This window comes from Leuciscus leuciscus (assembly GCF_965113295.1).
Source record: "Leuciscus leuciscus genome assembly, chromosome: 25".
NCBI classification, from domain to species: domain Eukaryota; kingdom Metazoa; phylum Chordata; class Actinopteri; order Cypriniformes; family Leuciscidae; genus Leuciscus; species Leuciscus leuciscus.
In genome coordinates, this window is record NC_138724.1 from 13,730,718 (window position 1) to 13,756,682 (window position 25,965).

The 25,965-nt window shown below is 35.7% G+C and overlaps 1 protein-coding gene across 2 annotated transcripts in view; it reads left to right on the plus strand.

Moving 5' to 3' along the window:
• Window positions 1–487: 487 nt before the first annotated feature.
• stra6 (signaling receptor and transporter of retinol STRA6) overlaps window positions 488–25,965 on the plus strand; it is a 29,318-nt gene continuing 3,840 nt past the window's right edge. The window contains exons 1-17 of one of the 2 annotated variants that reach the window (XM_082159459.1): window positions 488–659; window positions 5,978–6,066; window positions 7,529–7,595; window positions 9,578–9,660; window positions 9,747–9,880; window positions 13,427–13,593; window positions 14,099–14,224; window positions 16,168–16,238; window positions 18,869–18,945; window positions 19,078–19,139; window positions 19,281–19,443; window positions 21,171–21,246; window positions 22,239–22,372; window positions 23,310–23,427; window positions 23,631–23,732; window positions 24,461–24,624; window positions 25,521–25,658. In XM_082159459.1, the coding sequence (XP_082015585.1) occupies window positions 5,987–6,066; window positions 7,529–7,595; window positions 9,578–9,660; window positions 9,747–9,880; window positions 13,427–13,593; window positions 14,099–14,224; window positions 16,168–16,238; window positions 18,869–18,945; window positions 19,078–19,139; window positions 19,281–19,443; window positions 21,171–21,246; window positions 22,239–22,372; window positions 23,310–23,427; window positions 23,631–23,732; window positions 24,461–24,624; window positions 25,521–25,658 (1,762 nt within the window). In that variant the 5' untranslated portion in view covers window positions 488–659; window positions 5,978–5,986. Of the gene's footprint in view, window positions 660–5,973; window positions 6,067–7,528; window positions 7,596–9,577; window positions 9,661–9,746; window positions 9,881–13,426; window positions 13,594–14,098; window positions 14,225–16,167; window positions 16,239–18,868; window positions 18,946–19,077; window positions 19,140–19,280; window positions 19,444–21,170; window positions 21,247–22,238; window positions 22,373–23,309; window positions 23,428–23,630; window positions 23,733–24,460; window positions 24,625–25,520; window positions 25,659–25,965 lie in introns of both variants that reach the window. The other variant, XM_082159460.1, reaches the window with a different exon arrangement.

The following is a 25,965-nucleotide window of genomic DNA, read 5'->3' on the forward strand; positions in this document are numbered from 1 at the left end:
TAATTAGAATACAATTATAGTGTTTTAGCTGGTTTACACTGCATATAGAACATGCAGTGCATATATAAGTTTTGTTCTGTTGCTATAGCTGAAGTCAGAAGGCCACTCTGCTTGATGTAAAGAAAGAGTAAACAGATGTTGCAAGGTTACTTGTTCCCTGATACAAAAGGGACTATAAAGCTTCATCCAATGGTCTTTACAATGTGTATGTGTTCAAATGCAATAAGATACAAATGTTTTGTATGGTTTGTAGTCCTGCACAAAAAAAACTTTGATCCAACTATCCAATACTATGCGAATGCAGAGCAAAGCATGTATCAATTTCCCTTGGTGATGTTTCGTATCAGTGATCAAAGGCCACTGCTTTGAACTTCAGCCAAGAGGTGTCCTATCTTACAACAGCACTTTCCTTGTGTCTTTTTTCTTCCCGAAGTTCGTTACCAAGATATTGTGGCCACTGCAAAAAAAGGGTCAAAGTCTGCAGAGAGGCATGCAGTGTTCAGACAAATCCTTATCCACTTTCAAAACATTGAACATAATGGTTATTGCAAAAGTTAAAGCAGGTAGGCCTACCCCAAGTGTGTGATACGCTTTGCTGAAGAAACTTACGGAATATACTGCATTCGGAGGAATTTTGCATTGCATCTCTTTGATTCAAGGTAAGAAGTGATTTTTTTTTATGTTTTAAAATGGAGTCAGTTTGATGGTTAAATTGTTTCTGTTTTTTAATAAAAAAAAATAAAAAAATTGTGTGTATTGTATTTAATTTTTTTACGAATTTGAGAAAGGAAAAGATTGGGAATTGGGAAACTATTGGAAAATGTAAATAAAAAAATTTACTTTCTCACAACAAAAAATTATAAATAAATGGATCTGTATATATTTAAAAATATATATGCGCAAAGTAAATATAAACATATTAGACACAAAGCACGGGAAAAAAATATATAAATGTTATTGAAACTGTTGCATAAATTATCGATTGTTTTGAGTATGAATGCACGTGGGCCAATATTGACCAAAGATGCACAATGTGATGATGGATCAGGTGTGCGTCTTCATCTGATGTCAAGAGATGGTAAATTATTAAAACAACTTGCTTTTCACACGCGCCATTGAAAAACACCCTAGTAAAAAACACTTTACTGCGTCATTCATTCATTCATAAAAAATCCGTTACTTATCTTTCGATGTTAATTAGCCTAACATTAAGCTAACCAATGCAATGCATGTAACATCCTCAAACACTCGTTAATAAACAAAAGCAATTGCATCATTTGGGCGTGTAACAAACCACTTGCACCTTGCATGCGCCTCAAGAAGAACCAACGTTAGTTTGTCGCGTTTAACTATTTCCAACATGCTGAACTTTGGCGTCGCACCGTGCTATAAACTTGAATGATGATTGAGATATTACACTTACTATTTTCGACGATGAAACGTTGAGAAAATCCCATGCATGGTGAAGGTGAGACGCCATTTCTCTCAATTTGAGGGTGGGCTTTTTTTTTTTTTTTTTTTTCTTGGGCCAGCTAACTTGAAAGAACACCTTAGCAACTGAGTAGCAACTTGCTAAAAGCCTCTCAGAACACCTTAGCAACACCCTGGTATTGTGGCAACAGGTAGATTAGCATTGGACAATTGCATTTTCACAAGAGACGAGTCCATAACAATACTATGATAGTTTGTAATTTATAACACACATATTTTGCACAGAAAATGGATTTTTTTTACATGCTATTTGAATGAAAAATGTAATGTGATTTGTCAGTTAAAGTCGTCAGTTTTATTTGTAGCCTATAGCTTTTCTCAATACACATTATGTTTCAGCTTTACAGAAAATTGTGCTGGTAAATAAAATCTTCATGCCTTATGGTCACGTTTAGCAGATAAGAGCTTAGGGATAGATAGTTTACATTTTGGAATGATATAAAGAATCAAGTAGTCAAGATTTGCTATATACTTGCTAAATATCCTTTAATCGCCTTAGGATGGGTTTGTTATTCCATTTCTAATGCACTGACTTTAAAATGACATTTTTCTTATTTTTTCATTTCATTGTATTTGATACATTTCCAAATAACAGAGTAATGATAGCAATTCATTTTTGATGCGCTTGATGTAAGCTAAAGCCTATTGGCTATTTTTAAAGGGGGAGGGGCATTCCTGTATTTACCACGCCCATATTTTCTGTTTAAGATAGCAAAAAAGGGTTCAAGTCCTCCTGGGAAGTTTGTATTTTTTATATTCCGATGTGCAATCGGAAATTTCCTAGTTCCCACTTTTGAAGTCGTGATCACGCGCTCATTGCATTCAAGTTCTTTGTTGTCAGGAAGAGCAGGAACCATATGAGGACACCAGGTTTAGTCTTGCCTATTTATTGGGAAAATCTTATTAAAGCCAAATTGATATTTATTTAGCGTCTCATTCATTGACAACCATATAAACATTCACTGCGCTATGTAGATACTCATCTTGCTGACAATTCTGGAATTTCGGTCAAATGCAGGCTATTTTCGCCATGTATAAAACATACAGTACGCCTCAAATGATTATTCATATATGTAAATATGCACTGCTTTAATGACAAGACAAGGCGATGTACAGTAGCTGTTGTGGGAAAAACTAGTAAAAAATAGCAGCAACAGTTCTCCCCTTCGCCATGTTTAAAGTTAATGGCCTGCCCAACTCAGGAACTTGTGTATTAAAATTATCCCGAGCTACCTAGTGGTAAATACGACTTGAGTTTTTTTAAATATGATCTTTCCAACATGACTTGAATGCACCATAAGTCAACACAGAAAGTCACTTCAAATAGGCCTATTGGTTGGTGAAAGCTATGTGGCCCCGTTTTATGATTTTGTTAAGAAAAACACTTAACAAATGTGAGGAATGATTGTGTTTAGATGTGCCATTTTCAGTTCTCATCATTCACGTTTCTTATACTTTTATCTTCATCAGCTCCAACAACAACTCTAATAGTTAGAAATGCGCTGTCAGCTAATGCAATGGCAGTCTCGGTTGTCGCCTGACCTTCATTATCCTCTAAAAGCTTTACTGTCAATGGCGCGGTCATGTTAGCACCATGGAGACAGTTTTCTCTGTAGGTTTTCCCCAGAGCCCTTGAGTGATGGTGGCTGATATGAAGTCATTACACGCAGCATCCATCTTGTGTTGTGTGCTCCGTGGTGTTGCCTTCTTAATCAGTTTCACCCTTGTTAAGAGCTCCTGTGGACACTGACAGGATCCCATTTAGGTTTAACCATGCCAGAATGAATCCTCTAAGCACACTACACCATTTCAAAGGCCACCCACAATGGCGGTCCATGATATTGTCGGGCTTTGCCGTGTAATACTGTCGGGGTCATTTGTTACAATAGCACTGGTCCAGTATGTAATATGGTGTGAATGGTGCAGTAGGAGAGATATTACACAGATCAAGCTTCTACATGTGTCAGCCTGACTCACTATGAAAATAAATATAGCTGTGAGATAACTTCATGTCTCCAGTGAATGGTGCACTATATCTTTTTTTGGAATAGCTATTGGGTTCTTTGAAATAGGAGAGGAAAGATAGGAAGTCTAGGAAAGGAATTAGCCTCATATCTCTAGGTAGATCAGGTAGGTTTCGGAATCCATTGTCAATGTTATTTGGAAACTACTGTAGATGCGTCAGAACCTTCCACACAAAGGTGTTTAATGGAAAATACTGTTGACCTTCTCCCAACAAGATATTTAAGCAAACTTTCAGGCACATTTCCATGATGTAATCAGAGCTCTTTAAAGCATTCTTTGTTCTGCAACTGTTATTAGTCAATCCTGCTTTGTTTTTCCTGATGGACGAATGTTGTTTGAGAAGTTCTCAGCATTGTTAGAAATGGATTTGTAAATTGCGTTTGACTGTAATCCCTGTATAATCAGTTTAATGTTCAGCTGAAGGGTCCCTCATGCTTGTGAAGGGGGCGTGGTCAGTTGGTGGGTGGGGCAATGGGCGTGGCTACACATCTTACATCATAGCAGAGCATTCATTCATAGAAGAGCTTAACTGTCTTGAAACAATTGCACAGTGAACTCTCTTTGTTGTGCTTTAATGGAAACATTTTATGATATAATTAAAAATGAAATGTGGATAATGTATCTAATCTGATGTTCAGTTTCATTTATATGGCTGGAGATCTTTGTATTGGATATAGGAGGAAACTAAATATTATATAATACATTTTGTGTGCTTGTTTAAATCTGACAAAGTGATCGGAGTTAGTACACTCAAAAAATATATTTTTGCCTCTTGTTCAGTTTAGGCTAATTAATTAAAATAAGCTAAAGTAACACGATTTTTTTAAAACATTTTTTCACAACTTAATTTAACTGTGTTCAATCAACCTAATATATTTAAAACTGACTTTCACTGTAAAAAAGGATTGCTGTGATTATTTATCACAACTTAAAATTCAGCATTAGAATAAGAAATAATGTGTTGTTTCTACTTAAAGTATGTGTATGTATGTGCTTGACTTAAAATATTAAGTTTAGTTAACTTTAATTTAATTAAGTTACCAAAGTTAATTAAGTTAACACATTTTAAGTTGGTATAACCAATTACAGCAACATTGTTTTTTATACAATGTTCATTTGTTTTAAAACTGCATGAATCATTTTTGTTGACAACTATCTGGGCAGTGGATCTGTAGTTCCCAGCATGCTTTGCAAGGGACTGCTTTAAAAGTAAATTTGGCGATTAAAGTATTATTTAATGTTTTTTTCTGTAAAGGGAAATATGTTGTTAGTTAATAAAAGTGTTAAATGTTCAGTTATGTTGTACATTTAGAGGAGTTTCTAAATTCAATTATACCTAGTTCGTCTAATGAGTTATTTTTATGATCTAAAAAATGACAACAGTGGATTTATCCATCTTAAAGAGTTAATTCACCTAAAAATAAAAGTCCCACTCTGACTTTCATTTATGTTCGAGATGCAAATTAAGACATTCTTAATGAAACTTGACCGATTTCTGACGCTCCATGCAACCAAAACATTGACGCTTCAACCAAAAGACTTTAGTAGAGTTAGTGCTTTAGTAGAATGGAAAATTAACGTTATATCATTTAAGAAAAAAAAACAATTATTTTCTTTTTTTTCAGTCCAGTAAAACCTAAAATGTTTCTAGCTTATTTTTTACAGTGAAGTTCTGGCAACCACAGCTGCTGTTATTTTACCGTAAATTTCACAGTTTTTTCAGAATGTGTAACGTTCTGCACCTGACTCGATTCTTCACGTGCCTGTCAATTCATCATGTGTGTGGTTAATGGAAATGATTTCCTTATACCTCCCACTTTGAGTCACCTCTGGGAATCTCCACAGCCTGATAACTGAAGCTCACACACATGAATTTCCCTGTTATCACTCTGGAATATGTCAGCATTCGGCCCCCACACACTTCCAGCCAGCTTTGGCTGAGTTTTATAAGTCCAGCGCTCATTCAACCTCTCAATACCAGCCACAGGACGGCCCTTGGAAGTCCTCCTAATCGCTCTGAACTACAGGTGGCAGGAGAGATCGGCCGCCCCATCTGGAAATCAGGAAAACTTCTCTCTGGATTGCTTTCACCCCCTCTCTCTCTCTTTCTCTCTCTCCACTGCTTTCCTCTCTCTCCTGGTTTCCAGTGAGGTGGTAATCCCCAATCTGAAAAGGAGATCCAAGCTGAAGTAAAGACGTTTTGGGTTGGCATGCTCCAGAAAGGAACCCGTCACATTGCTCCTCACAGCTCTCGGTCGCAGTGCACCTGAACAAGGGGGCTAAATTAGACTTTAGGAACAGAACACAAACCAGCAGTTTCCAGCTGCCAAACTTTGGAGGAAACTTTCTTTTTTTTCTTCCCCAAACCTGAGCGAATTTGTGTCCCGCAGGAGTGTGAAAAAGTGATTTCGGCTGCTCTCTAAGTTATTGGAGCTCTCTGAAACTTCTGTTTCATCTGTAGGTTGGCACCATGAGTGCTGAAACTGGGAAAGACTACTACGATTACTCAGAATGGTACGAAAATGCAGTGCCAACCAAACCTCCTGTCGAGTAAGTACTCTTAATTTGGTGTTTTATAGATGTTTCAATTTTAAATTCATTCATTCGAAGTGTTGTGATTCATTATATGTGAGAAAATTACAATTTGAATGTATTTCACTTACGTTTGTAATACATTTTTGCATCTTTATAACTGAACATGTAAAATGTATAATCTTTCAAAAAAAGAAATTCATACTTCTGTTCATCAAGGATGCATTAAATTGATCAAAAGTGACAGTAAAGACATCTATAATGTTACAAAAGATTTCTATTTCAAATAAATGCTGCTCTTTTGAACTTTGTAGTCATCAAAGAATCAAGTTTTTCGTGTTTCCACAAAAATATTAAGTAGCACAACTGTTTGCATCATTCATAATGATAATCAGAAATGTTTCTTGAGCAGCAAATCATCATATTAGAATGATTTCTGAAGGATCATGTGACACTGAAGACTGGAGTTATGATGCTGAAAATTTAGCTTTGACATCACGGGAATAAATTACATTTTAAAACATTCAAATAGAAAACAGATATTTCAAATTGTAATAATAATAATAAAAATGTACTGTATTTTTGATCAAATAAATGCAGCCTTGGAGAGCAGAAGAGACTTCTTTCAAAAACATTAAAGAAAATCTCACTGACCCTTTTCTTTTGTACGGTAGTGTATATGTAGTTATTCATTTTAAATATGATATATATTATTTTTATAATTTATACTAAATTACACATACATGTATTTTATGTTATTATAATTTCCATTTCTAAAATATATATTTGCATATATATATAAGGTGCATTCATAGGTCCGCTGGGTTTAGACATTAACTTAGTTTTGTGATTTTAGCTTGATAACATGGGTAACGTAATCAGATATTCATTAGATATTATCTTTATTGCTGCTTGTCATATAGTCTTGTTGCCATCCCATAATGCACTACCCAGAACATTTTTATGGTTCCAAGTCTACAGGTGTGCAAACACATCTGATTATATTTCTGCTGAAAGTGATATACACATCCATCACTGCGATTCATGCCGAGATTTTCTTTTTGATCTTTTCTTTTTGATTCTTTTCACATATGCAAGAGACTTTTCGGCAACAAGACACCAAACTGTGAAGATAGGGTTACTTCAATGCGTCACATATTAGCTTCGTCCAAGACTTCCTCTGTTGGTGAAATCAAATGAAATAAGGGCCTTTTCATTCATCTAGAGGTTTCCTAATTCCATCCCAGCATTCCAGTTTACTTGGAAGTGTGATCGGATCCGTGTGCTGGCGTTCCACGTCAAGTCACATTACCTACGACAATCGGTTTAAATGAATAATCTTCACTTGAAGAGGTTCAGCAAAAGTGCTCTTGTTAGTAATGGTCTGTTGCTTAGGAAAGGAGGGAGCGTGTGCAGGTTGAGTAATCGGCCTGGATCTCACCAGCTTATGATAAATACTCTGTGTTTGTGAAATTTTCAGAGTTATCCCACCATGTGACCCCACAGCTGAAGAAGGCCTCTTCCACATATGCATTGCTGCAATATCTGTGAGTTCCCTTCTGATGAGATGTACTTCTTTCTGCATATTCTCAATTTTCTCTTTTGGTTTTTTCCTTCTATTCTTTCTCTGTATTGGTCTGTCCAAAATTCAGTATCTTTGAGTACTTGGAATATTGCAATCAGTCAGTACCATGGTAAATATCAAAGTACTAGTGATAGACCAATATATATATTGGCCAGAATGATTAAACTGACAATATTTGGATAATCTGAGATGCACTTTTGTGTCAAAATCTAGCAATATCCTTGGAGGGGGTGCTTAGGTGTATGTGGGTTTCTTGAGTAAATAATTTGTAAAAGAATTATAGATCATTACATTTACCAATAAATGTTTTATAAATGTTTATTTATTTATTATTATATTAATATTTTATTTATTAATATCATAGAAATTTTGGGGTGGGCTCTTTTGAATTATGCTAATAAATAACCACCCAGAACACCCCAGCAACGTCTTAGCAACCATCCAGAACACTCTAGAAATGACTTAGCAACCACTCAGAACACCCCAGCAACGTCTTAGCAACTACTCAGAACACCCTAGAAACATCTTAGCAACCATCCAGAACACTCTAGAAACGTCTTAGCATCCACTCAAAACACCCTAGAAACGTCTTAGCAACCATCCAGAACACTCTAGAAAAACGTCTTAGCAACCACTCAGAACACCCTAGAAACGTCTTAGCAACCATCCAGAACACCCTAGAAACGTCTTAGCAACCATCCAGAACACTCTAGAAACGTCTTAGCATCCACTCAGAACACCCTAGAAACGTCTTAGCAACCATCCAGAACACTCTAGAAACAACATATTGACATTATATCGGCCATCCTAATCTTCACTGTTATTTTAGTATTATGTTTTTATTCTTATATTTTCTGTTTTTATTTTTGTTTTTGCGTTTTAGTTAAAATTTTATTAATTTACATAATTGTATTGTTTTCTTTTAAACATGAATAAATAGTTTTTATTAGTGCTGTCTAATCGATTAATCTCATCTGACATAAGTTTGTAAATATATAATATTAATGTGTGTGTGTGACTATCTATATATACAATGTGTGTGTATATATATGTGTGTGTGTGTGTGTGTGTGTGTGTGTGTGTGTGTGTGTGTGTGTGTGTGTGTGTGTGTGTGTGTGTGTGTGTGTGTGTGTGTGTGTGTGTGTGTGTGTGTGTGTGTGTGTGTGTGTGTGTGTGTGTGTGTGTGTGTGTGTGTGTGTGTGTGTCGCAATTAATCAATTTGAGAGTATTAGTTTTTATAAATTTTCCTTTCAGTTTTAGTACATCATTAAACTAAATGAAAATGAGAAATTTGCATTGGCTACTAGCTGAAATAAAATGAGTGTACCTTTTTTTGTTATTTCAGTTAAAGTTTATCTTATTTTAAGTAAGGAAAAGTATTTTATGCTTTTAGTTTTAGATATCTATAATAGCCCTGCTAATCCCTATATTTTGGTATGAGCATTTGCCATTGAATAGTCCATGTAAGTTGACCAATGGCAAAGTACCGTAGTATTTCCACCTGATACCATAGTACTGTCGTAGCACTTGTGTAAAGAAACCATTTAAAAGGAATGCAATGCATTTGTTGTCATTCATTTTGTAACTGCCAGACTTCCCACTGAGTTGCTAGCCTTTTGCTTTCTTTGATATGATACAAAAAGCCACATGCTAATTGACTATGATGAACCCATGTGGACTCAGACGTCACCTTAGGCCGTGACGCTTCCTAAAAGTGTTACAGGTCACTTCAGGTCACTGACCCCAGGCACTTACTCACACCAGAAACAGAGGCCGCTCCGCCCTTGTTTCATGGGGGTCTGGGCTTTCATTTGAACCAAGAAGCTGTGATGCAGAAGAGGTTAAGAAGAGGTGGACGGCACAGCAGCTCCAGTCTCTGGTGGGCCATTAGAGAAAGTCAGGGGGGTGTAAGACTGACAGATTGTCCTCTCTTTGTGTCCAAAGCTGGTGGTCATGCTGGTTCTTGCCATCCTGGCCAGACGACAGAAGTTGGGTGTCAATCAGAGGGGACTCACAGGTTTACTCAGGTCAGTTTGACATCTGCCATGGAAACAAACACCCTAGCAACACCCTGGCAACCACCAACATCATTTTTTTTCTGTTTTTATTTCAGCCCAGTAAACTTTTTAGACCACACACAACACAAGGGTCTTGCCGTAGCTGTGTATGGAGTTCTCTTCTGCAAGCTGGTCGGAATGGTCCTCAGTCACCAACCACTTCCTTTCACTAAAGACACCGTGTACAAAGGTACGACGGCCAGATCTCTTGCTTCATGAAGTGGTGAAATGCATTTAGTGTGAATATTTCATGAGTGTATATTGACTGTAGTGGCCAAAAGTGATTTCCGGTCTAGGAAAACTGACATCTTCACTCTTAATTCAAATATTTTTGACATGTGTTAAAGATTTTTGTAAAGCATATTGTAGTTGTGAATGTGAAAAATGAAACATGGCAAATTGCGTGGACATGATTTTTTTTGGTCATACAAAGAGATTATGAACATGCGAAAGCAAGAGAGAACCAATTAAATATTAATAACTGGTTATGTTGTAGTGAATGCATGCTTTTTCCTGTGAGCTTTTTGCATTTTTCATAGTAAAATAAAACCTGTAATTTTAATTTACCTTTTTTTTTGCCAAACAATTTTGTCAGATAAATACCTTAACCAAGTTTAGTGTTTAGTTCTCATATTACATTTTCCTCATATTTGGGAACTCTTTCCCCACCAGTTTTTTATTTTTTTAATTTTTTTAAATTGCCAGCCACCGCCTGGACTTTTGATCATTTTCACAAACATTTCATGGCCTCCAGAATATTTTGTTTTATGAATATCTGAATATGCAATACATCAAAAGAAAGAACAGAGCCTCTGCTTTAAAAAAACAAAAAAAAAACAACCCTGTTTTATTCTAGCTTCATGCATCCTTTTTTATCAACACTTGAATGTGTGTAAGTTTCTTTAAAAAAAAGCAACCTTTTTGTCAAAGACTACGTCTAGATCAGATTCAGAACGATGATCAAAACACAGATGGAGTAAATCGTGCCCCCAAAGCCTTACAGTCCTGTAGCTCGTCCTGGGTCGACATTTCATTCAGTAACATTAGGCAGTTTTGATTTAAATGCCGTTTAATGTTGATTATCGCGTTATTTTACATGTTTCTGCTTCTTTTTCGTCTGTGTTTTGATCAGGAGATTCGGTACTCTTTCAGAAGATGTCACAGCACCCCCGGCTACTGTTTAAAGCAGGGCTCAGTAGTTTCGGGATTTCTTCGCTGTATTCTCGCTTTTTGCTCGCAGGTTTCTCTCTAGAGCTCCCCCCACAGCTTCGGAATAGATATTTGACAACATTGTTGTAAAAACTCGTTGGCGATTCTCAGACACCAGAGGCTATAGATCAACGACATCAAAGCAGATGGGACATTCTTTAAAACGTCTTCTTCATTCGGGTTCGGACAGCGTGAGGGAGCGCAATAATGACAGCATTTTAGCAGATTTCTTTTGGCCGTAAAGCAATTGTTTACATCGCGAGACCTGATATCACGCGATACTTCCTGACGCAGCGGCCGGCGGCCCGCCGGCTCAAAGTTGCAAGTGCGGATTTTCCGCTCACGGGCACCAGGGGGGTGCGAAACGACCACCATTCAACCCGAAATAAGTAATATAACCATTCCAATGACTCCGAAGCTGTTCAGTTAAGGTAAAAAAAAAGTTACTTAGAGCACCTTTAACAGTGAAAACACAAAAAGCCGTACATTTACGTCAATGGTGGGGAAAGAGTTAAAGGCAAAATCACTACTACTGTGTATTATTTTATCATGTGGCCTAGTGGTTAAGGCTCACGACTGCCAAACTGAAGGTTGCTGGGTCGATTCCCACAAGGAGCTAACCTTGATCCGCCAACATTTAGGACTCAACTGTACTTTTTTAAAGATTCAAAAAGAAGAGATTCTTTTTTATCATAATGTAAATCAATGCTGTTAGAAAGATTTCAGGCCACCAAAGTGTTTGGGAAATTCACCGGTTAGCAGGGATATCTCATGGGGAATAGTGGCTCACCCTGCACCAGTGCTATCGAATTTACATTGAACACTCTCTCTATTCACAAGATGGCACCTATCCAAAGTAGGCTCAGTTCACACAAGAGGATGAAAAGTAGCACCCTACCTGATCTTTTTTCCCCCCTCTGTACTGCTAGTCCTTCTTAGTTGTGTTTTGTAATTGGATTATCGCCTGCATTTTTTGTTTCTTAATACTGCATTTGCATTATGTAACTATTTGGTGCTTTAATAGGTACATTTTGAGACATAAGTCTGTTAGTGTGGATGGGACACTATTGTTATTCTCCTCATTCTCAATCATATGACATGTTTTGCTGTTTCCGAAGTAAAAAAAATCATATGATCAAGCAAGTCATTTTACTCAAAGTAACTTGCAGTACACAATCCTCCTGGAGCAATCTGAGGTTAAAAGAATGATTCTGCCATCATTTACTCCATCCTCCCATTGTTCCTAATCTGAGTTTCCTTCTTGCGTTGAACACAAAAGAAGAAATGCCAAAGAATAATGAATGTAAATGTGGACTCAGAGCATCGTGCTCAAAAAAATTTGATAAAAGTACTGTAACAGTTGAACACTTAAAAAAAGACAGATATTGGTAGTTTTGACCAATATTTTATTGATATTCAGACTTTTAACAGTTCTTGGTTCTTTGAAAATGAGATGTTAAATGACTGGTACCATTTGGTATATGGTAAAAGAAAAGAAAAAAAAAGTTGCTGCCTTAAACATCCAAGTTGATTTTACTTAAAAATTTAAGTAATTTCAACTTAAGACATTAAACTGACTTTAAAAAATGAGTTGAATGTTGTATAACTTATAAAAAAGTTATACTTTTTTTTAAAACTTATTTTGATGAGTAAAAGCAATTTAAAAACATGTTATCATAACTTATTGATCATATCATTTTTTACAGTGTCGAACATCTAGATCACAATAAATAGCATAAATAACAAAAACAGTAATAATTTCTAATACGACTGTAACACAGTATTCAAAGTATCCTGAAGCAATGCAATAGTTTTGTATGAGGAACAGGACCCAAATTCAAGTCAATTGACACTAAAAATAAGTTTATATAACTCTCTTGCTCCAAGACACATTGGTGATCTCTCATAGATCGCACAGTAGTGGGTTTGAACTTACAACCTTTCAATATTAAATGACTTACATTTCGACATATTGCCTGTTTTGCTCTATTTCGCCAATGAAAATAGTTCCAAACAAAGCCACAGCAGAACTGTCTAGCATCTCTCAGCATCAAGCGATGTTTCATTACTGAATAAATCCATCTGTTTGAACGAATCGGCTGAATGAATGATTCAATGACTACTCAAAGTCGAATGTTTCATTCCTGAAATGATCAGCCGTTTGAACGAATCGGTTGAGATAATGACTCAATTATTCGCTCATTAACAGTGATTTGTCACTGCCTACTGGATGTTTAAGTTTCACATTTAAAGTATATTTTGAGTTTTAAAATCATTTCATATATCAACGTTTTATTTATAAATATCGTCTGATCATCGTTATCGACAAAATCCCATTTTACACCCATGGATGTGTATCATTATATTGGATCTGTGCATTCGGTCTTAAAGTGACAGCAGCCTATAAATACCTGCTGTTAAGTCATTAATGTTAATCAAACAACAAAACAATAGTGTTATTTTACATTTAGGTCTAATTATTACATGTCTGTACCTGAATCCACCATTTTGTTGTTTATTTCTGTAGAGTTCTGGATGATCCTGGCTCTTTTGTACTATCCCGCTTTATACTACCCTCTTCTGGCCTGTGGTACGCTGCATAACAAGGTTGGTTACGTTCTGGGAAGCCTGCTGTCGTGGACACACTTCGGAGTTCTGGTCTGGCAGAAGGTGGACTGTCCCAAAACGCCACAGGTACAAGTTATTATATGTATCTAAAACTTTGCCTATAGAGTATTTTCAGCACAGTTCTTAGTTTAGTTTGCCACTGTGTTTTTAGAGGATGTTGAATAAGACTCTCAGATAAGTTTATTAAGCTCAACCGGTTTTGTTCCCATTGTCCTCGTGTCTCCTAAATGAATGGTCAAACATCAAAACAATTTGTTCTGCTTCTTGGGATCTCACCACGGAGCTTTCCTTCAGTTAATCACTTTAGTTTCTGTCAGAACTAAAGAAAAAGTACCAGTAGCAAGAAAACAAAGGAAATACTGGCTGTCTGGGTTCATGCTGAAAGCCATTTAATTATTCACAATAAATAAAGACAGCCTTGTCTGAGTTGTAATATACATTTTCAGTACAATTTCATGATTGGTTTGCACAGAATATGTGTGGAAGATATTGTAGTATAGCCAAAGAAATGGCCCGTGAACATTTGATGTTATTTGAAATTGATTTGTCTGTTCTTTCTCCATGTCTGCAGTTCTATAAGTACTTTGCGCTGTTCAGCAGTCTTCCTCAGATTGCCTGTCTGGCCTTTCTTAGTTTCCAGTACCCACTACTTCTGTTCAAGGGCTTACAGAATACAGAGAAGTCCAATGCCTCTGAGGTAAGACTTTGTTGTTGCGAAGGGAAATGTCTGAAATGTCAGGATGATACAACTGTTCTCATATCATAATAAAGAAGAAAAAGCTATATTAAAAGGATACAATTTTATAGTAAAACATTACTTTATGAAGGCATAATCTTTTATTATTGTTTCATTTATATTTTTCATTATTGTACATTGTTTCTATAATACATATACATTTACAATATACAATTTTGTAAAATGCTATGTTGTCCAATTCACCCAAAATTAATGATTAATAATTAATAAGCATTATACATCTATTCTTATATCATAATAAAGAATAAACTATATATTAAAAGGATGAAATTCTTAATAAAACTTATTACGTTATGAAGGCATAATCTTTTATTATTGTTTCATATATATTTTTATTTTTATTTTATTATTGTACATTGTTTCTTAAGACATAATTTGACATAATGAAATTTTTAACATTACTCTAATTTAATTTAAACTGTAATATTTAAAATATTTTTAATAAAGCTGCTTAATATTTGAAAAATAAGGTTAGTTCATGTTGTAAAATCATAATAAAGAAGATAGATAGATAGATAGAGATAGATAGATAGATAGATAGATAGATAGATAGATAGATAGATAGATAGATAGATAGATAGATAGATAGATAGATAGATAGATAGATAGATAGATAGATAGATAGATAGATGGATGATGAAATTTAAAAAAAAACTTAAAATTAAGGCATAATCTTTTATTAATGTTTTCTTTAATTGCTTACAAGGTTAGTTCAGGTTGTAAAATGTTGTTGTTCAACTCCCTCATTTGATATGTGATATTTGAAATATGTGAAAATGTGATATTTATGAATTAATAATTTGATGATGTTTTTTTTTTTTTAAATATATACTTTTTACCTTTAAAAATATATTGAAACATTTTTTTAAATTACAATATGTGTACACTCACATGTACCCAAGATGTAAGGAAATATATACTCATTTTTTTGGTTACATCACATGACATTTTTAGAGTCATTAAATTGAAACTTATCTTGAACATGGTATGAGAACATGGAACAAAAAGTTTTCAAAACCACATGAAACCATTATGAAAACAAAGAATACATTTCTAAAAAAAAACTTGCCTCGTGTTTTGCCTCTAGGTTTTTAAAATACTTTCCTTTTCTTTATCATGGACACTCTTATTTGTCCTGGATCTATTTGTCACTGATCCATCATTTTTCCATGCTGTACTGCATGTGACCCTGTCAGAACAAACCTGTGACCCATTTTTGGGTCATGACCCGCCAGTTAAGCACCACTGCGTTAATTCATAATGAGGGACTTAGCAACATGGAAAGGCAAGAGGGGAGTTTGTAAACTCGGCACCTGCATTCCAGAGGTCTAATCATTGTAAGCAGCTCAATGGGATTGGGTTATGTTTGACTCACAGAGGACATTACACAAACAGCGTGCTGTTTTCCCACAGGAAACGCACAATGCCAGTGTTATTCAGCTATAATCGCAATGACGAATAAGTTTGGATGGAATAAGAGGAACAATTCCTTCGCAAAGTGTCTAAACTGGGAGTAAATGATTTGACAAATCTAAAACAATTTTCAGAATTACCAATTTGTCGGCAGCACTTTATTTTACAGTCCTGCTCCCCATGTAAATACTATGTACTTATTATAGTAATTCAAATAACTAGGTACTAACCCTGAACCTAACCTTAACCCATGTACTTACCTTGTATTACCCAGTACTTTCTTAGGTATACACTGTAAGTACACATACTATAATTTTTTTTTTTTACAGATGAAAAATTTTATAGAGACCATCATTCTGTATGAAATCTATCAAATCTAAAACAGTGTCTATCATACAGTTTGACGTGACCAATACTTTGCTTGCATTATGGACTAATCGGTTGCTCTTTTATTTGTTTTTGTTTTGCAGGACCTCAGTAGCAGTTATTACCGAGATTATGTAAAGAAGATTTTCAAGAAGAAAAAGCTCACCAAAATCAGGTGAGGCCCACATATGTGGACACCTTTATTTATTAACCCAAAGGTTCGAGAAGCTTAAAACAGCAGAAATGATACTAGTAACTCATGACAAGACTTTTACAGTGAGCTGAAGCTTTCCTTGAATATTGTCCCACATCATTATGAGGTTAACGTTTTCTGATGGTTCGACAACTTCTTGGACAGACCATTTGCTGAAGAAAAAAAATGACATTTTGACCTCAAGAAAAGTTTCTTAAGTATTCCAGGCCTTGTTCTGTTGCTTATTAATTGAAAGTGGCAGTTATAATACTGATGGCAGGTAAATTCATCGTGTGAATCTGTTTTGGGAATGGAATGGATTACAATTACAGGAAAGGAAAGGAAAGGAAAGGAAAGGAAAGGAAAGGAAAGGAAAGGAAAGGAAAGGAAAGGAAAGGAAAGGAAAGGAAAGGAAAGGAATTCGGAAAGGAAAGGAAAGGAAAGGAAAGGAAAGGAAAGGAAAGGAAAGGAATTCGGAAAGGAAAGGAAAGGAAAGGAAAGGAAAGGAAAGGAAAGGAAAGGAAAGGAAAGGAAAGGAAAGGAATTCGGAAAGGAAAGGAAAGGAAAGGAATTCGGAAAGGAAAGGAAAGGAATTCGGAAAGGTGAGTTTTTTTTCCCTATTATAGCAAGCAGCACTCTGTACAATAGCCATGCAGATGGGATATTGTACATGGACTACTTCCTCATTTCCATTGACAGATGTTGAATCACATCTATTGTATATTGACTTATGCAAAGAGTGGTAGATTGTGATCAGCCACTGTCTTGCAGTCTTTAGAGTCTGAATCGTGAGCTAAAGCCATTGAGTCTGTCTGTACGGCACAGATGCTGATCTTCTTCATGCAAAAACATTGAAAATTGTCCTGTGAGCCACGTGATCAAATGTTTCCTGTTCCATGGAAACTCCGGAGAGCATACGCTGCTTTGGGTGCCGCAGGATTCCCAATTTCGTTGGTTATGCCATTCCATGCTTGGCAGGCAATGGCAATATTCTTGGCGGTTGAGCCGCATATTCCTCGGATCTTCCTCAATGTGTTTGTTCCACGTCTTATTCGGTGTGGATCTTTGCACTGACCAGACAGCCAGTCGTTGCCACCAATGGAGCCGAAATCGTAGCCTGTGTGCATTCGACAGTAGAGATCGACCGATTGATCGGTTTTCCCGATTAATCGCCACAGATAACCGATTGCTGGAACAATCAGTTATCAGCAAAAATCCATACCGGTAGTTTTTCTGGATTGTGTCCATTGCTGGACCGGATGAGAAGGGTCCGCTGTCATTATACAGTACGAGAGCGGCCTCTAGAGGCAAAATAAAAACTATCACTGATGCCTCGTGGAGTTTGTTTTGACACGTGAGGCTGCGCGAGCGGGACACTTCAGATACGGATTTAAAACAGACAATGAAACTGTATGTTATACAGTACACTAACGTACATGTTTTCATTTCATTATAAAGTAATTTATTTGTTGACTAGATGCAGTTAGTGGAGAAAAAACAGTAGTATGTTTGCTTTCAAGGCTGAGAGGATGCTAACATTAGTAGTACCTCAAGTGGTTAAAACAATGTGACAAAAACACACACCCAAATGTTTAATGTCACGACTGTTACCATCTATTAGCATTAGTTTATATCCAGCTGTTTGCTTTTATGCAGTCATTATGCAGCAAAGTTGCATATATAAATATCGGTTGACTAATCGGTAAACGTGGGCCAACCTAGTTATTGTTATTGGTAAAATCCACTATCTTGGATTTTGGATAGACATGGCCAAACCACCCAAAGCAGATCTGTTCATAGAAGAACACCGATAGGTTCAGCCGCAAGCCTCACATTTAGAAAACCTCAAGTTTGTTCAGCTCTGGCTTGAACAAAGTCTACGTTTCTGATCCATATAGAAGAGGATGGGGAGGATCACCTTCCACATATTTTGGTTCTAATAGCGATATTGACCATAGGAAAGCAAATTGCATATAGTGAAGAGATCATTTCTTTTGATAAATATGGCAATTATGTGGAGGAAGGTATAGACTTTATGCACCAGAGAAACCTGTGTGCAGCCATCTTTAGAATATTGTTTTTGAACTTCCGTTTTTGCGGTAGCTCTTTACATTTCTATAGCATTGCTGGTGAAGAGTAATTAGCTGGTGAAGTGGATTTACTTATTGTAGAATTAACAAAAGTTATCATGGGCATTGTAATGGAGCGGATGTCATAACAAATGTCAGTTGACTGGGAAGATTTTAAAACATAAATCTGTAAGATCTTACCTTCCTGTTGTGGAAATACAAACCGGAAGACAGAACACAATGAGTGCAGTGTTGAAAGGGGCGGAGCTACATAAGATCTATAAGGTATATATCAACAAATTTCAGATATGCCTTAAATACCAAGAAGCCATGAGTTTGAAGATCAGGACTGGTTGTTCAAAGGTTGTAGGTTTGAATCCCATTAAAAGCCATTGTGCAAAGTAATACGTGTACTGTAAGTCACTTTAGATAAAAGCATTTACTAAATGTGCATTCGAAAGAATATGATGGGGTATTATTATAGAATTCTATTGAATTAAGTTTTGTTGTTGTTGTTTATGAACATTATCTCTTGTTTTTCAGTTCCAGCGCAACAAAACCAAAACTATTAGAAAGACTCCGAGATGCTGCCAAGTCTTACATCTACACTCCCGAGGATGGTAATTATTACATTTGAATGTTTTTAATAAACCTAATGTTGAAACCACATTTTTTGTCCAAAAAATATACACTATTATTCAAAAGTTTGGAGTCAGTAAGAGGGTTTTTTTTTTGTCTTTCTTTTCCATCAGTTTTTAGGTTCCCCTTGAAACTAGCGATCTCTTTGGTTGTGGCATTCATTGCACTTTATCAGGTAAACACTTTAAGAAACGAGCCCATTTTTGAGTTATTTCTGTCTAAAAGGAATAATTAATGCGCTTTTCTTTCATTTAACTTGGCAAAAGTAGCTTATTCCAACGCATTTTCCATTCTTTCGAATCTCCGAATCTCTTAGATGGCGCTCTTGCTGGTCTCAGGAGTGCTGCCCACCCTACACATCGTCCGTAGAGGAGTGGATGAAAACATTGCCTTCCTGTTGGCTGGTTTCAATATCATCTTGTCAGAGGACCGTCAGGAGGTGGTCAGGATTGTAGTGTACTATTTGTGGTGTGTTGAAAGTGAGTCAGTCCTTTTTATACTTCTTATACTTAGGCCTACACAGAATCTGTGCCCACAAATTCAAACAGAATTCAAACATCCGTTATTTATTAAATTCTACATAACTCCATCCCCTTGTATTAGCAAACTGGTTTATAAATGTATTACAATAATACAAACAAGTGTGCAGATTTCATGTTGTCCTAGCTATTACACTTTTTTCAATGTGGTATTCGTTTAAAGTGCCACTATTATGATTTTTCAGATATGACCTTTTCATGTAGTGTATAAAAGGTCTGCAATGTTTCAAACATCAAAGTGCTGATAAATGGAGTTATTGTCTCCCAAAAGAAAGAACCACTTCTGAACTGCCTGAAACGAGTGTTCAGTAATTCCAGTCTTAATTCCTCATCGAACCTGTGTAGGTTTGAAACAAATTTTCATAATGCCAGTCTATGGTCTCCAATGGCTGCCCGCGAACAACATGTACTTTGACCCTCAAACACTGGAGTTGTAGCTGAGACTTGAAGAGTTTGGTTCATGATGTTGTCATGTCGAGAAGATTCTGTTTCCATGCACTTCCAAAAGATGAGGACTTGAGCTCAAATTGATACGACAAAACCGACGCCTTCATTAATGTTTGTATCACTGTGTATCAAACGCTGAGGAAGATCCAGAGCCGAAATTCAGATATGATAATGGGTGTTTGGTTTCTAACATGCGCCCATCTGACCAATCAGAGCAGAGTAGACCAATCACAACAGACTGGGCCATCTGTCCAATCAGAGCAGAGTAGACCAATCATAACAGACTGGGCCATCTGTCCAATCAAAGCAGAGTAGACCAATCACAACATACCGGGCCATCTGACCAACCAGAGCAGAGTAGACCAATCACAACAGACTGGGCCATCTGACCAATCAGAGCAGGGTAGACCAATCACAACATACCGGGCCATCTGACCAATCAGAGCAGAGTAGACCAATCACAACAGACTGGGCCATCTGTCCAATCAGAGCAGAGTAGACAATCACAACAGACTGGGCCATCTGTCCAATCAGAGCACAGCAGACAATCACAACAGACTGGGCCATCTGACCAATCAGAGCAGAGTAGACCAATCACAACATACCGGGCCATCTGACCAATCAGAGCAGAGTAGACCAATTAGAGAGACAGAATCCTTTATCAAACTATTTCAGGCACTGTGAGAAAAGAGGTGATGCTGCAATGTAAATTATGAGAAATTAAATGTTTTTCACCTTGGGTGCATGTAAACCTAGTGTAGGAGTCCAAAACAAAATGAGGAACCTTCAAAATAGCATAATATTGGCACTTTAACAATTTAGATATACTAGAGGAATTGCAAAGCTGGAGTATTTTGGATCAGTGCAGTTGTCTAGAATGGGTTTAATGAGGATCTCTGATAAGCAAATATATGCCAACACAGTCATGCAAATGTGAGCTTTCTGATGAAGCGCTTGCATTGATCCAGACTGTTAGAGGTCTGCATGCATCAGTGCATTTAGTACATGCAGTCCGCTTGCATTCACTTTCACTCAGCTTTAAATACCTATATAAATCAACAGATGAATAATGAAGCAGTCAGCAAAGCCGACCGCTGAACTGTAGCACGACCCGTTTTCCCATCAGTCAGTGGGGAAAAAGTGCTGAGGTCGTGAGTGCGTACTTGTGCATCTGACATTGACTCTCCGGCTCATGTGATTCTGGTTTTGTTTTTTTCCAGTTTGCTATTTGTCAGCGGTGACCCTGGCCTGCCTGGTCAACCTGTTCATGCTCATGAGGTCCATGGTCTTGCACAGGTGATACTAAAAAATCTCACATCCTAATCTATCCCAGTTAACTATGCAGAAACAAATATATGCAAGTAAGCCAACTTCAGAAGTTTCTGTCGTCAAAATTAAGTTTATGATTGCTAATTGATTTACAGTATAAATCTTTTTATTTTTATATATATCATCAAACTACTCAATTCCAACTTTTTTACTTCAGCAACAAATTATCTAATTAAAATAGAATAAAATATTTGTTCAAAACTTCCTTTTAAATATATTAAATCAAATGTATTTTAGCAATAAAATACAAAACAATTGTAACTTATTTTTTATTTAATATTATAAATATTAATATAAATATATAAATATGAATGTGTGTGTGTATATATATATATATATATGTATATATATATATATATATATATATATATATATATATATATATATATATATATATATTAAATATTTAGTCATAAATATTTGTTTAATATTACATATTTGTGTATTTAACAATAAATATTTATGCATTTAATATGACATTTATGTATTAAACATTAAATATTTTTAAATGTTTTTTTTTTTACAATATTAGTTAATTTAATATGTGTATATATAAATGTATAACTCTAATATGAGTGCACCAGTTTACCCAATTTGACGCATTTCCTCTTCTTTATTTTTTTTTTATTGGTCATCATACACACATGTGAATGCACTGCTAATAATTTTCTCTTTATCATAACTGACTGCTTCTGTTATGAATAAGAGCTAGCTGGAGGTGAAACGGGGAGAAATCATTTACTAGGCTAATGAGAAAGAGGTAATTACAGTCAGGAATGCCAGATTAAAAATAATGACTTTTCAAATTGAGTTTCTAAATGTCATTAATGGCAGTTTGACTCCCTGACATGCAATTCCATCTCAGTTCCTTCTTGATGAAGAGACGTCCCCATTACATGCATTTCCACAGATCCTGCGTGTCTATTAAAGCTCTGAATGGTGTCTCTGTGTTGACTCAGGTCTAACCTGAAGGGCCTGTACAGAGGAGACATCTTTACTGTGTATAACTGCCACAGGAGTATCAGACCGTCTCGCCCCGCGCTGGTGTGCTGGATGGGCTTCACCAGTTACCAGGCTGCCTTCATTTGTCTCGGTGAGAACACATTTCTCCACTGTACTGAATGTGAGACGCGTCTGTTTGAGAAACTCCCTCATTCTTAAGGTATCAAAGTCTGAGAATAAATAGATTTGTAAGACAATATTTAATATCTTTTTTTTTAAGACTGGCAATAAAGCCTTTATTTACTTTATTATTATAAACTTAGTTTTTACCTGCTAAATTGAGCCTAAATTAGCAAACAAAACTTGGATTGGCAAATAAATTACCTTTTTCTGCATGTATGCATAATCAATATCCCATTATTGATTGCTTTTTTGTTGTATTTTTTATTAATTAATTTAAATTAATTTATTGGTATTTTTATATATTTTTTTTTTACTTTTCTGTTTATTTGTATTTATTTATTTCATTAATTAATTAATTAATTAATTAATTTGAATTATTTTATTCATGATGATGGAATATGAGATGGGAGGAAAAAATTAATTTAAATGCTTTTGTGTTCTCTCAAAAGAAAAAAATGCATTCCTCGCAGAAACTTTCCATTCCCTTGCAAAAATGTTTGTGGTCCCCAGAGAAACTTTGCATTCGCTCGCAAAGAACTTTGCAGGTGGAGGCAAAGATATTTAGGAAAACGCGAGGCATTTGTGAGGGAACGCAAAAGCATTGAAATATAATTTTTCCTCCCATCTCATATTTGTATCCACCAACATGTCCCTTTAGGGGCTCCATACTTCATTCATCAGGAAACCATAAAAATCCATCATACATGGAGAAAGTTTTGATTCAATCAAACATTCAATCAAAAGACCAGGAATGCTTATTAAGAAAGTAAAGAGAGTGGGTTTCATCTGCTTTTAAATAATCAATAATATACACTGTATAAATATAATATTATAAACATTTCGATTTTGTTTAAGTGCCGTCCGAACTGGTATCCTGTATGTCTGATGTGTGTCTTTGTGTCCAGGCATGGTGATCCAGACTCTGGTGTTCTTCATCTGCATTCTGTTCGGTGTCTTCCTCATCATCATCCCTATTCTCTATGGAACTAATCTCATGCTCTTCCATATCATCGGCCGCATGTGGTGAGTGGCCTTCACTCCGCTCACTTTAGATGATGACGGTGACCTTGAGAAACCTCTGTCCTGCTTGTGACTTCAGGGTCGTGACCCTGTGAGCCACGAATCTCTACTAACGCCTTCCTATCAGTCATCTCTCATCATAAGCTGAGCAATTAGATAAGTGCCTCTTTAAGATGCTTCTCACTTGCGTATTGTCTTTGCTAAAGGCCTTTCTGGTTGACGCTGCTCCTGGCTGCGCTGATCCAGCACGTGACTTCCAGGTTTTTGTTCATCAGGAAGGATGCAGGGACGAGAGATCTGAACAACAGGTGCGAATTCATTACCAACACAGCCAAAACATCTGGCTCTTTCTGGTTATTGCTTTTAATGTCATTGTACCGTCTACACACACCATCTGGCAGGCCATGGCTGACTGGTCAACAATAAAAACATCTACCTTTCTGTACATCGTTGATTATGAAACTTATATTGAGCAGCAGAAATTTCAGATACAAACGTTCAACGCAGTTTTATTTTTGCGACATCGTTGTTACTAATAACATTTAAATAATTACATATTCATGTGTGTATGTGTATTTTTATATATATATATATATATATATATATATATATATATATATATATATATAGTCAGTTGTTTATTACTTCCCTTTATTTTATTGTCTAAAATAAAATGATCAGTTATATATTATTATATATTACATTATATATTATTCATTTTATGACATATAGTATGTTTATTACTTATTTTATTATATAAAATAAAATTATCTGTTATGTTTACCAATTATGTTTATTATATTATGACTGAAAAATAATTAGAAGTAATATATATATATATATATTTAATTATACATAATCGCGATCATTAGATTTTTTTATAATACACAAGAAATAAACATAATTGGTGTGTATTTTATTTTTTTTCATAATTTTTGTATTACTTTATTACTTTATTATATAAAATCAAAAGAACAAATGTATATACAGTATATTTATTTTTATAATAAAAATGATATTTGGTGTTTCTCTGCAGAGGGAGTCTGTTTCTTCTCAGCTACATGTGTTTCCTGGTTAATGTCATGGTTGGTGTGGTAGTGGGCATTTGGAGGATAGTGATCACTGCCCTGTTCAACATAGTCCACTTAGGACGCCTGGACATCAGCCTTCTGAACCGCGGCGTGGAGGCGTTTGACCCAGGTACTGATGCATTCATGTTTGACCCAGGTACTGATGCATTCATTTACAGCTTTAACTATCTATAGAATAAAAGTAACTACATCATAGAAGACACCAATACATAATTATATTTTTAAATATCTTTTTATTTATTTTATAGAATAAAAAAAAATATTTTTTATTTAATTATATAAAGTATACATAATATAACACATATTATATTATATTATATTATATTATATTATATTATATTATATTATATTATATTAGTTTTATTTAAGCCTAACTTTGTCCCGTGTCCCCCAAGACGTAATCAGTGTCCCACATTTCCCTGAAATTGCAATATACCACAATAAGAAATATAATACAAAAAAAATCCGTTTACTGCTTCTAGACACGTACTGGATAACATCCTGATTAAACCTGCCAGATCCAATTAAACATTCAAGTTCAACATGCCCTGAATCCGGTAGAAACGCATTTATTGTTGGTGTAGTCTAATACAAGAAAATAAAGTAGTCGCTTCTTAAGGAAATGCAGTATATTTTAGTATAAAATGTGTTTTTTACCTGTACTAGCCTGTTATTCAGTTCATTATATAGGTCCTGTAGAGTAAATCACATGGTATCACTCGAACCTGGGCAAATTGAGTGCCAGTCACAGAGCCGGTCACAATTAACACAGCTTATTGACGATTTAAAATGTTAACATCCAATATTTACATAGTATAATGTCCCGGAAAATCACATCTACTGTCCTGCAACAGAGCAAGGTGGTCACCCTATTTAAGCCGGATTTGTAGTTATACCATATACTTGTACACTGAATATACACTGAAAGTCCGAGCTAGAACCCCCTCAGATGTTGGCAGTGAGTGTAATCTGGATGTTGATCTCCTCTTGGTGGTCTCTCTGCAGGATACCGCTGTTACGCTCATTACCTGAAGATTGAGGTCAGCCAGTCTCACCCCGTGATGAAGGCCTTCTGTGGACTCCTGCTGCAAACCACGGGCCAGGACAATCTCTCCGCACAGAGGATTCGAGATGCTGAAGAAGGTCTGTGGTTTGATTTCTTTATTACTTCAGTTCATGACTACGATACGATTACATATCATTCGCTTTGAGAGCAATATACCTGTTCCAGAGTCTGCTCTCAAACCAAAAACTTTCAGACTTATTTGTTTAGAACGGAGGATGTGGTTAGTGTTTTAAGGCTGTGCTGTTTTCTTTTAATTTAAGTTTTGACAGTGAACTACATTCCAGGCCACTTTACTTTTATGAGTCTTACTTAAAAAAAAAAAAAAAAAGCTAAGACGCATTGAGGTGATTTCAAATAGGTATGCAGATGTTTTTTGGCATTACA